The following is a 12,405-nucleotide window of genomic DNA, read 5'->3' as shown; positions in this document are numbered from 1 at the left end:
GTCTACTTCTCTCCCTTTAGTTTTTTTTTTTTTTCCCATTGGCCTGTCCTCAGGCCTATCCCACATCTTGGGCGTGCTGTGGAGCGCCCAACCTATTGTCTCTCTCTCACCCAGGTTTCTGTAGGTCTTTCTCTCTTGGACCTAGATTTGGGAGAGCCTGCCCCCAAATTCTTCCTGATAGAGTTCAGGCTTATTATATTCTGTGGCCCTGCACCTCACATAACTGTCATCTGACTCTAGAGTCTCAGTCCTGTCATCTGGGAGATGGGCTACGCAGGCACATATGAGACTGAGCCCAGTTCCCTTAAAAGGGACTGCTCACTCTGACATATCTACTTCTATCAAGTGAGAAACATATAAAGACACTTAAAGTAATTTGAAACTTTTGTAAACTTTAGAAAAATGAGCGTCTAAATTATGACTAAGAAACATGTTTTCTTAAACCCTATTTTTACTAGTTTTGAAGTCTTTCTGCTCTCACTTGGAAAAGGAAATCTGTTTTACTGTCTAATTCATTAAATCACATTTAATGTCTTTGAAATACCATGACATTCTTTGCTAAGTTGATTTTTAAAAGAGTAATACAAATTCATTGTGTGTTCTATTTTTGACAGACACGTTCTTTGCTGGGTGTATTTGAAGAAGATGCTGCAGCAATTTCCAGTTACATCAACCAGTTGTATCAAGCCATGCGCCGAATTTACGATGCACAGGTTAAAATTGAAGCTGTTCCTCTATGCATTTAGAAAGCTTATAAAAAACATTAACTACTTATTTGAACATGGGTAAACTGTATTTTTTAAACTATAGGTTAAAAATCAGAGATGAAAACTGGAAAATGCCATGTTTGCCAAGGTCTGCTGGTTTTGAAACAAGATTTGTCAGTTGGAAGAGTTGTGTTCTCTTTGTACTTCACACCTTTTAGATGTGTGAATGATTTTTTTCTGAACAATTGCCATTGTGGCTGTAGTATTAGTTTATAAATACATTTGGACAGTTTCTTGTTGTAGTCACTTAATCTTGTTAACATTAGTTCCTGTAGCTTGTATTTTGCCTTATTTTGTTTCCATCTTCACTTGAATATGGTGGTGGTGCGTTTGTGTGTGGGGGGGGGAAGGGGGGTTCTTTTCATGACCTACCTGTTTGTTATCTGCATGTTGCTTCACTTTTGTTACCTTCCTTTTTTTGCTGTTTATTTCTGCACTGTCTGCTGTATGAAACTGCTTATGCAGCGCTTTCCTGAGTCCCTGTCTACACAGTTATTTTAAGAAGTTTGTAACCAGTTAATGGAATGGTTTGTTCTAACAGTTTTCATCCCCACATGTAGTTAATACTCAGTAACTAAGGTGGCTAATGTGAACTAAATATTGTGTTGTCTGCAAATTGCAAGACAATTGCAAATTTGAATGCAAGTCCCAATTTTCATGGGTCTGATAACTCTACAGTGTGCATGATATGTATTGTTGCATTGACTTTCAGAAATACTCTGCATCTGCCACTCCAATTAATTAATTTCAGTGGGAGTTGTGGGTCTCAGCTCCTCTGAAAAATCTGGCTGTGTGTTTCGAGATGATTCCCATTTTAAACTTTTGTTCCGTATTTCTATGTTTCCTCTTTATAAATGTGATGCTCACGGTATATATTCGTTGGAAAGAAAATAGGATTAAACTGTTTCCCTTTTTTTAAAAAAAAACAGAATGAATTAAGTGCAGCAACTCATCTAACTTCAAAACTTCTAAAGGAGTATGAGAAGCAGGTACAGTATAAATCAGTTTCCCTTCGAAATAGTTCAGAATACATGCTTTTGTACATTAAAAAAGGTGCAATTCTTTTTCTTCCCGCACAGCAAAGTGCAAAACTCCACAGGTCTGATCCAGACAAAATGAACCATTGCAGCTGCTGGATCACAAGAAATTCACCAGCTACAGGGGTTGCTTTCTATTCTGTGTTGAAGATACCCAATCCATAGAACCTGCAGAATGCTAAACTAGACTTGCTGTGATTTTTTCACAGGGAAGCATCTTTAGGCTCAGCTCAGGTCCACAACCATGAATAATACTAGGAAAGGGAACTTCTTTGGCTGACCATCAATCATCTAGGGACATTTTAAAGGGACTGTAGCCCAAAAGCAGTGAGCCTTGCTAGATGGCAGCTTTAATTCTAGTAGTCATAAGAAGAGATTGTGTAGCCTGAAGATGTACCATGCTCCAGCAACCCAACAAGCAAGGAGGAATGGAGCCTGTACCCAGCCAGAAAAATCTCCAGCCACAGAAATCTCCACCCCCAAATTAGCAGATTTTATAAATCATGAAGCCCATAATTTGCTTCCCCACTGAAAGAAGAGTTATATTTCACATGCACAGTAGTGCCAGTAAGGGAAATGTGAGGAAATTTGTTATTTTTGAATGGTCTCTGTGGGCAGCCACCCTACCTTGGGGCTGCAGCTCATGGGGTGAGGCAGGCTACTGGAGCCTAGGCCTTCGTACTCTACCAGCTTCCAACCCAGGGCCTTGGCAGGCTGGTTTGGCTTTGCTTACCTCATGGTGCCTTGCATCAGTATCAAGTCAGGAAGTGACCCAAGGAAACTATCTTCCTGTGCATCCTATCCAGCCACCATCTGTCCTTGCAGAGCACCACCTTCTAGCCCTGGTCACAGTCTCCAAGTGCTGTGGTTCCTCAGTTCCCAGGCTTGGTTTTGGCACAGCTCAAGTCTTTCCCTGGAGCTCTCAGGGCACACCCTTCCCTCTGGCCCACCAGCCTCTGGCTGCCTTTTAAACCCCGCCTCGAAACCAAGCACGCTCCACGGGGTGGAGAGGCGGGGCTTCCTTAGCCCAGAGTTTCTCCTTAACCCCTTCCCGTCCAATGAGGGGTTTATACACCCTGTCATAGTACAGTAAATCAGAAGTAGTCAGCCCTTACACTCTTTCCTTCCGTCTTCTGTGGAATGCAGCAGTGGGAAGTTTATTTATATGAACTTTATTCTTTTTCCTCCATTTTTTCCTCACCCCTGTTTGAGATTCCAAGTTGTTGCATAATTTACTGGTGTGAAGCTGGGAATTTTAGTTTCAAACCTTCCCCTAGATGGAGCCAGCATCATAACTTTCACAGCTTGTTCTTGTCAAGTCAGTTATAATGTTTAATTAAGTCCCTAGGTGTTCCAGAATCACTAAGAAAGGGATAGATAATAAGACAGAAAATATCGTATTGCCTCTATATAAATCCATGGTATGCCCATATCTTGAATACAGTATGCAGATGTGGTTGCCCCATCTCAAAAAAATACATATTGGAATTGGAAAAGATACAGAAAATGATTAGGGTATGGGACAGCTTCATATGCAGAGAGATTAATAAGACTGGGACTTTTCAGCTTGGAAAAGAGACGACTAAGGGGAATATGATTGAGGTCTATAAAATGACGGGTGTGAAGAAAGTATTATTTATTCCTTTTCATAATACAATAACTAGGGGTCACCAAATGAAATTAATGGGCGGCAGGTTTAAAACAAACAAAGTATTTCTTCACACAATGCACAGTCAACCTGTGTAACTCTTTGCCAGAGGATATTGTGAAGGCCAAGACTATAACAGGGTTCAAAAAAGAACTAGATGAATTCATGAAAGATAGGTCCATCAATGGCTATTAGCCAAGATGGGCAGGGATGGTGTCCCTAGCCTCTGATTGCCAGGTCTGGGTGTTGGTGGTAGGGGATGGATAACTTGGTAACTGCCTGTTCTGTTCATTCTCTCTGGGGCACCTGGCATTGGCTGCTGTCAGAAGACAGGATACTGGGCTAGAGAGACCTTTGATGTCATAAGACCGTCCTTATGGTCTCCCACTACTGCTCTGTAATAGTAGTATAAGTCATGACAGTATTACTATTTGTTGATTATACAGATTAGTCTTTTGAAAATGTGACATTTGTAGAGGTTTTTTGTTTGCAATGTTAATTTAAATTAGTTTGTTTTTCTTATTAAGAGACTAAATGTGGAATTTTACATTTCAAATCCACATTTTAAAGTCCATAAATATGAATGCTACTAACAATGTCCTTGTTTAATTAAAATTGCAGCAAGAAATTATCTTTAAGTCCTATTTTAATTTATTTTTAAAGTAGCTGTAATGTCTGTGTGGAATTTTTTTCAATATTACTATTTAAAAGCCAACAAATTTGGAATTATAAAAAATCACTAATTAGAAATGTAGTGAATTTTGGTTATTTTGCTTTCTTATCACCAGTGGCTTTGTTAGAAAATCAAAACTCTCAAGGCAGCCCTTAAAATTAGGGAGACAAGGTGGATGAGGTAATATCTTGTATTGGACCAACTTCTGGTGGTGAGAGAGACAGACTTCCGAGCCACACAATGCTCTGCTCTTCTTCAGGTCTGGGATGGGAACTCCCAACATCACAGCAAAATGCAAGGTGGAGCATTTTGCAGTGATCCTGGGCATTCCCTTCCCAGATGTGAAAAAGAGCTCTGTGTGGCTCGAAAGCTTCTCTCTCTCACCAACAGAAGTTGGTCCAATACAAGATATTACCTCACCGACCTTGTCTCCCTAATATCCTGGGACCAACATAGCTACAACTACACTGTATACTTAAAATTAGGATCAGTTAATTTTGCAGTATCTTGTTATAAGGAAACAGTAGCTCTGTACCACAGTAGTTTTTATTGCAACATAGCTAAGGTTAAGACTCTGTCACAGATATTTTTAGTAAAAGTCAAGGACAGGTTGTGGGCAATAAACAAAAATTCCGGGAAGCCTCCAACCTGTCTCTGACTTTTATTAAAAAATACCCTGACATGGGAGGGACAACAAACAGAGCACTCCCAGGGCTTGCAGCTGCTCCAGCCTTGCTGCTGCTCCTGCGGCAGGTGCTGAGCCCAGCTGCTGCAGCTCCACGGAGGGCTGACCCAACCCTGGCTGCTGCTCCAGCAGGCAGCCCTGCCCCAGAAGAAGTCAGAGATCCCGGGACGTCACAGAACATGTGACCTCTGGGACAGAATGGTATCCTGAAACATAGTATAACCAAGCAACTCATGCTTCTATGAATTTTGTCATGATAATTACAGTAAATATAAATTCCATGCCTGCAAGTTTTGGTATGCTCAATAATAAGCTGTCTGGCATAATTTGTAATTAACATTGTTTAATTACATGCTTATCAGATAAGTATCTAAAATGTGTACTAAATTTTCCCATTTTAATAATTGTAGCATATCTGCTCAGTGCTTTGCATTAAATATAACTAAAACAAAATCTCTATCAAAAAGCCTGCTATCTTCAAAGTAGCTTTTCCTCAATAAAACCTGAAAATAATAGTGTTGACACAAGGACATAATGACTTTCAATATTGAATATAATGAGATACACTTTAGAGATGGCATGGGAATGATATCCTGACTTGCTAGATCCTGCCGGTATGTGAATTTCCTCATTTCAATTAGGTTTTAGTTACAGCTTTGATGGTCTTTCAATGGATATAAGGTATAAATCTCTCAGTCTTGCAGTCTTTACTGAGGCAAAACTCATTAAGTGTGTATATATAATTGCTAAGAATTAAGTATCAGAATTCAATAGAATTGAGCCCTGTATTTTATTTTTTGGTTTACTTTTCTATTACGATGGAAGGCTAGGTTGTTTGTTCTTAGACTTTCTGATAGTTTAGAAAATTGCTGACACCACTGTGAAGAAGAGAAATGCTTAAAATGCACCACAAAACAACCTAAAACAAAATTAACATGTTAAAACTTGAGGATTCACATGCATTTTCTAATCAAAGATAATAAAGGGTGGAAAATAGTATTGCCAACCTCATATATTCAAAAATGGTGAGGGAGGGAGGGAATCACCCTACCAAAAAAACATGATTAGTTTAAAGTATGACATTTTCAGCAATAAATTTGGGATTTTTTATTTGCATTCTGGATTTTGAACCTTCAGGATCCTACTTTCAAGCTTCTCTCCATAATCATGAAGGCTAGAAGTTTTGCTCTACTTAAGACATTTTTTTTAATCACATGATTGAGAGGTCTGGGGGTTTAAGGAAAACACCAAATCTAAAATTGAGGGAGTTGACAAAACTGGAATAATAATGTCATTATCCAGAGAAGTCAAGCTTGAATCTTTCCCAATACTAGAACTAATCTGACAGATTTTTAAAAGAGGTAACTATTTATGTAGTTGTCATAAATATTCTTTGTTAACATGAAAGTAATAAGCTACTCTGCAAAATGTCCTACGAAGTAATTACAGTTACTGACTCTAAACATGGGTATTTTAAGTTCCTATATTTTTCCTTTCAAAATAATTAAACAACCAGTATGTTATTAGGTTACAGCTTTCTTCTGTCATCCACAAGGATGTGTCAACATTTTCTTTTTTATTTTTATAGCGTTTTCCATTAGGGGGCGATGATGAAGTTATGAGCTCTACCCTACAACAGTTTTCAAAAGTGATAGATGAGGCAAGTGTTGAATGTGTTTGGCTTACCTTTAACCTTTTCTTAGTCATGTATAGACTTCTCAACTGACTATCATTCTTGGCTTTGTGTTAGAATGAGCATTCAGAAATAGCTTTTACTTATTTATTCATGATGGTAACACTTTAATTACTTGCCCTTGACACAGTATAAAATTGTGTGGCCTGAAGATAGAGAATCAATTCAGTGAAGTAAGATTACATTGTTTCTAAACAATGTACTTTTTATGTCCTGTAACTTTATGTAGGCATCTGCCATAAAAATTGTTACACTACAGAACTAGAAGGTAGCGGATTTATAGTATAAGTATTAATTGTAGACATAAATTGATTCCCCTTTCTTCAATATCTGTTCACACCAAAGTGAATAAACTTTTTAAATCAAGGGAAATTTCAAATATACACTATCATTTATAATTAATGTTGAGGTAGCACCCCAAAACTGCAGTTAAAATAGGGGACCCATTGTACTAGACATTTGAAGATGCCATTTTTGGTCAAACCAGTGCAGACCAATTTAAGACATGATGAAGCAAGTGAATGTAAAAACATAATAGGAAGGAAATTGGAAGGGATAGGGAAGAAAAGGGTAACAGTAATTTTCCACACTTAATATGAGGTTTCTGCATTGATAGTTCCATAACTTACTTCTCTATATTTAAAAAGCTTTTATCAGGAACTCTTATTGGCTCTCTATCCAGCCATGATCATTTTGCTATTTTATGTGGGCATCACAACAACAATGGATCTTGAGGAGGGATTTGAAGGAGGACAAGGCAATTGAGATGTTATACATTCATTTGGCGAAGATGCTCCATGAAGAGTAGTATGGCAGTAACTGTAATGGTGCTTGAGGGGTTAAGTGACAATCAAGGTTGGCATAGTTGTCATGATGGAAAAGTGGCTTGATAAGGTAGAAGAGCAGAAAGTAGGAAAGGTCATAATTGTGAGGTATTAAAGGTGTGAACAAGAAGCTTCACTTGGATGCAGTATAAATGGCAGACAGTGGAGGGATTCAAAGAGGGACGATATGGTGAGACTCACAGGGACATGCCTTGATTGGACTAGAGAAGGGTGATATAGGTTACAGCATTAAATGTTGGAGATGATGAGATGTTGAGGAGAATTTTAGCTATGTGGACAAAGAGAAAATGTTTTTGAAGAAGAAGCCATGGAATTTGGACATGGCCTGGGTGTTAGGGCCAAAAAAGGGAGGAGTCAAAGGTTACCCACCCCAAAGATTATAGGCCAGGGCTGTAGAGAAGATGGTGGTGTCATCAACATTGACAGAAAATGGGGGGGATGGGAAGGACTTGGGAGGGATAAGTAAGGAATTCTCTTTTAGCCACATTAAGTTTACATTGATGAAGAGTCAGAGAGGTTGTGATGTGGGATTGGATGATGGAAGACAGATCAAAATTTGAGAGGTAGATTTGGGAGTCATTAGCATAAAGATAGATAAAGATTAGATTTAGATAAAGATTCAGTTGCTATCAGATAACCGAGAGAGTGAAAATATATAAAGGGAGAAGAAGAATGGGCCAAGAACAGAGCTCTGTAGAACTCCCACAGAAAGTTGTTAATGAGATAAGTACATGCTGAAGAAGTCAGGGAGAAGGGAGAACCATGAGAGGATAGAGTCCTGAAAACTTCAGCTGGATAGGAATTTTTCTGATGAATCAGGGTGTAACCCAAGGTGCCTAGGGCATCCCACACTGGAAATGCCAACGACAGGGAAGGCTGCAAAAAAGAGAGATGATTTCCCCAAAACTGGTCGTTAACACTGTAGTTAGATTCATCAACCAGTCACAAACTCTGCTCTTGATCCACTGCACTCGTTTATCAAGAAGCTGAAAGAAAAGAAATCACATAACCCCCTTTATTGCATTCCACTCTCTGGCTCTGAATCAGCAAATAGATCCAGTAAAGTGAGAAGTTACTTAAATCTCTGTTTACTCTACAAAATGTTCTTCTGATCCCCAAAGGGCCAGCCGCACTACCAGATCAATACTAGTTTGGATCTTACCCAAAATACCATGCTGCCAGCCAATCCTTTAGCATCTAAAAATGGTTTATTAGAAAAGAAAAGAATGAGAAGAGAGTTGTTAAATGATCAAAACAATCAGATACACACACATGACTTCAGAGTCCATATATCAGGTCCTTAGCAGCATTGGTGAGTTTGCTTGCTTGTAAAATCCCTCTGCAACACATCCAAAACTTGGATGGGTTTATCAGTCCTTTGTTCAAAGCTTCAGTTTGTAGAGAAGTTACTCCAGAGGTGAGAAGCAGGGTTAAAGATAAAATGGAGATGATGCAGTTGCCTTTTTATCTCCTTTGCCATGTGGCTTGTACATCCTTTGCCCCAAACACAAGCTCACAGCACATGGGCATGGAAAACCAGTGTTGCCAACTCCACTTAGCAGGAAGTCACCAGACAAACCCTGAAAAGTCACTAGCTGTAGCTGTTTAAGCACTCAAAAGGAGTTAAAAATGTCACTGAACAAAATTTCCAGAGAATTCAACAGAGAATTTCATATATATATACACACGCAAGTGTAGTCACAAAATCATTCACAAGCACCTCACTAGTGTTAATAAAATCCATTCCATGCTCTTTGTAGTATATTCTGTTGCACAGCAGAAGCAACTACAAAAATACACGGTCATCATCAGGAGGGTGCCTCTGCTCATTAGGAAGGAAACTGTAGCCGTCTGCTCACTGGGAGGTGCACTCTGTACGCTGCAGCCCAGGTTGGCTGGGGTTGGTTAATTTCAGCTGAGCTTCCCTTTCTTGCCAGCCTGGATTTGAGCTGACAGGTTAGTGAAAGGGAAAGTCCAGAACCAGAGAGAAGAGGACATTCACCTGACCTGAGCTTGGCACAGGGAGCCAAGAAAACAGATTTAAAAACAAAAATCTGCTAGCCGGTCCCTTTTCCCTGCTTCGAGGTTTCATTTCTGAAAACAGCTGGGCAGCTAACCCGAGGCCAAGCCAGGGCAAGGAGTAAAGGGGAACTGAAATCAAGCCAGCTCTACCTTTGATCCTGTAGTAAGGGCTTCATTCAGGGAGGCACAGTGCCCCCCCACCCCATTGGGGCACATGGGCCTGTCTCATCTCACCTCACCTTCCCGGCTCTCCTCGCTGGCTCAACTGCCTTCCCCCACCCTGCCCACTTCATTAGCCATCTTTCCCTGCATCACAGGGTGTGCTACCTACTGTGGAGCGGTGAGAAAGAACACATCTGGGTAAAAACAAGCCTTGGTTAATGTGCTGCTCTCTCCAAAATGCACCTGGCTTTAGCAAAGTATTTAATTAGCTGCCACAAACTTCTTTTCCTCGCCTGCAGATTATAGTGATCTCAGCCCAAGAAACAGTGGAATGTGATTCCTTCTGAGGACGTGGTCAATTGAGATGTAACTACATTGACTTGGTATGCAATAGAATGTAGTAAGAAGAGCATGGAATGGATTCTATTAACATTATTGAGCTGCTTGTGAATGATTTTGTGACTATAGATATTGGTACCACCTTTCTCTGAATGTCACTGTTATTGGCAGTGAAAGTCACTAGATTTGTCACTGGTCACTTTGACGTTTATTTTCTCACGAGGGAAACCAAAAAGTCACTAAATTTGGTGACAAAGTCCTAAGTTGGCAACATTGGGAAAAGCTCTTGGAGTCCTCTGTCCACAGGCATGTCCCTTCAGGTCCTGCTGACTCATAGGCTTAGTCCCTGGCTTCTCTCAATGGGTTCATTGTACAGCTGATTGCCTTTGATAGGCCATAGAGCAGGCTGGATAATGCTGATGCCAATCTGTCTGGGTATCACCCAGATACACAGCACAAGTTTGAGTTATCAAGTATACCACACGTTTATATGTATGTTTGAGTTATGAACAAGCTTATCCTATTTAGCAAATCATAACTTTTCCACTGTTATCTTACATGGCATATCTTGTGTAAGATTCATTGCAATTTTGTAATACTGGTATCGATAATATTATAAATGGTCACCTATATTCCATACAGCATCTCACATGGTTTTGTTGGAAAATGCAGATTCATCGGACCCAAAATGTTTTGCAGAAACGTGTGGTTCAGTCCTCCAATGAACAAGACGCAAGGTTATGATAAAACCAAGCCTAACTGCCTCACAGTTTGCCTGAAAGGCCGCTGGGGAATCTGGGCTTCCAGGGTCTGGGGCTGCCCAAATAGGCAGGCTGCCCTGGGGCTGGAGACCCCAGAGTCCATGGCTCTGGGCAGCCTTGACATGCAGCTAGTCCCAGGGTTTCTAGGGTTTCTGCTATAGAGATGGAAGCACCCGTTTCCGAAACCCTCAGGTCAGCTACAGCTCTGGCTGCCAGGGCATCTAAGCTTCTGGCTCCCTCTCAGTCCGCTGCTGACCGGGAGTTCACAGATCCTGCCAGCAGCCTCAGGGGTGGAGCTTCCAATGTCAATTTTGTTTGTTTGCTTAGTTCTATTCCTAAACAAAAACTAGACATTTCTAAATTTCCCCTGGAACAGAAATTGTGATTTTTTTTTTTCAATCAGCTCTGTTGAAAACCAAGAGAGGACAAGTTTTCAAGAAAGGTATAATTATCAGCTAAAAAGCTATATGCTTATTCAGTTTCCATACATAATTAAGTCTTTTCCATACTGACCTATTTTATTATAACACAAATCTGCAGGATCTCAGTGTGCTTTGGCATTTCTCCACATAGATACAAAGTCTATATTTTTTAATATCTATCTACAGTGTGTAAACTTAAGTTCTCCTAAAGGTGACCTACAAAAGTTGAATAAAAAAATCCTTCCGTTACTGCAACATGTACTTCATGCTGTTAGCTGCAAGGCTGAGGGGGACTCAGTTACTTTTTAACATACATTTAAAATTAAAACTCTGTATTGAATGTCCTTTTTAGCTTGAAGTAGTTTGCAAACATGGCTGAAGCTCGGGAGAGATATTTTAATGACTTGCTTGTCATCTGTAAGTGAAATTTATACCAAAGCAACTTTGTTCATGGAGGCTATTAAAGCCAAGCGGAACTGCAGTTAGTAATATTTTCCAAAAACTACTTACATAGCTGACTATTTGCTCTTTTGTTTTTTTCCCCTTACAGCTCAGTTCTTGTCATGCAGTACTTTCAACTCAACTAGCTGATGCCATGATGTTTCCCATTACTCAGTTTAAAGAAAGGGATCTGAAAGGTAGAGTAGTCAAACTGGTTCATATAGTAGTTTTTATCCATAGCTCTTGCTCTACCTAATTACAGGCTACATCACTTAATTTACACTGGAATATACTCCAGCTGTCTCAAACTTGTATATTTTTAATGTAAATCATTGACATTAGAACTGCTAAACAGATATTTTAAAAAACTTTGTCCATGTTTAAAGGAATTAACCCTATGTCATGTCAACAAACATGGTAATTTCTTTCTGCAAATAAACAGTTCTGTTCAAGATCTAATTTTTGCAATAGCCTTTCACATAGGTGATCCCAGTAAAAATCAGGTTTCAGTTAAAAGATATAAATAATTTGTAGGTTGTAGCCTATTTCCCAAGGATGTTTGTCCACATCCAATGCCACCATATAAACTTGTAATGACTGGCAGTCTCTATTCGGAGTAGATCAACAGTATAATAGGTCTGGATTTCTAAGGTGGTTTGCCTGACACTGCTGGTAAAATAGTTGGCTTTAGCAAATGCTTACAGTTTGTGAGCACTTTATTTTATATTAAACAAAATAAGATGCACTTCTTTAATAATGTGAAGTGGGTAATGATGGTAGATTTTATTTGCATACTAAATTTACTAGACTATTGAATACTGGTTTCAAGTATGTAAAATACGATGAAATTTTTAAAAAATAACTAATTAAAATTCCTAATGTAAGACATTCCATACTGATAATGTGGACA

At 39.4% G+C, this 12,405-nt stretch overlaps 1 protein-coding gene across 2 annotated transcripts in view; it reads left to right on the top strand.

Annotated features, from left to right (window-relative positions):
* APPL1 (adaptor protein, phosphotyrosine interacting with PH domain and leucine zipper 1) overlaps positions 1 to 12,405 on the top strand; it is a 52,168-nt gene that overhangs the window by 6,135 nt on the left and 33,628 nt on the right. For both annotated transcript variants that reach the window (XM_048856743.2, XM_075130318.1), the window contains exons 2-5: positions 615 to 713; positions 1,697 to 1,756; positions 6,399 to 6,470; positions 11,605 to 11,692. In XM_048856743.2, the coding sequence (XP_048712700.1) occupies positions 615 to 713; positions 1,697 to 1,756; positions 6,399 to 6,470; positions 11,605 to 11,692 (319 nt within the window). The remainder of the gene's footprint in view (positions 1 to 614; positions 714 to 1,696; positions 1,757 to 6,398; positions 6,471 to 11,604; positions 11,693 to 12,405) is intronic.

Source organism: Caretta caretta, chromosome 7 (assembly GCF_965140235.1).
Source record: "Caretta caretta isolate rCarCar2 chromosome 7, rCarCar1.hap1, whole genome shotgun sequence".
Taxonomy (NCBI): domain Eukaryota; kingdom Metazoa; phylum Chordata; order Testudines; family Cheloniidae; genus Caretta; species Caretta caretta.
Note: the sequence above shows the minus strand (reverse complement) of the source record. Positions and strands in the feature narration are given on the sequence as shown.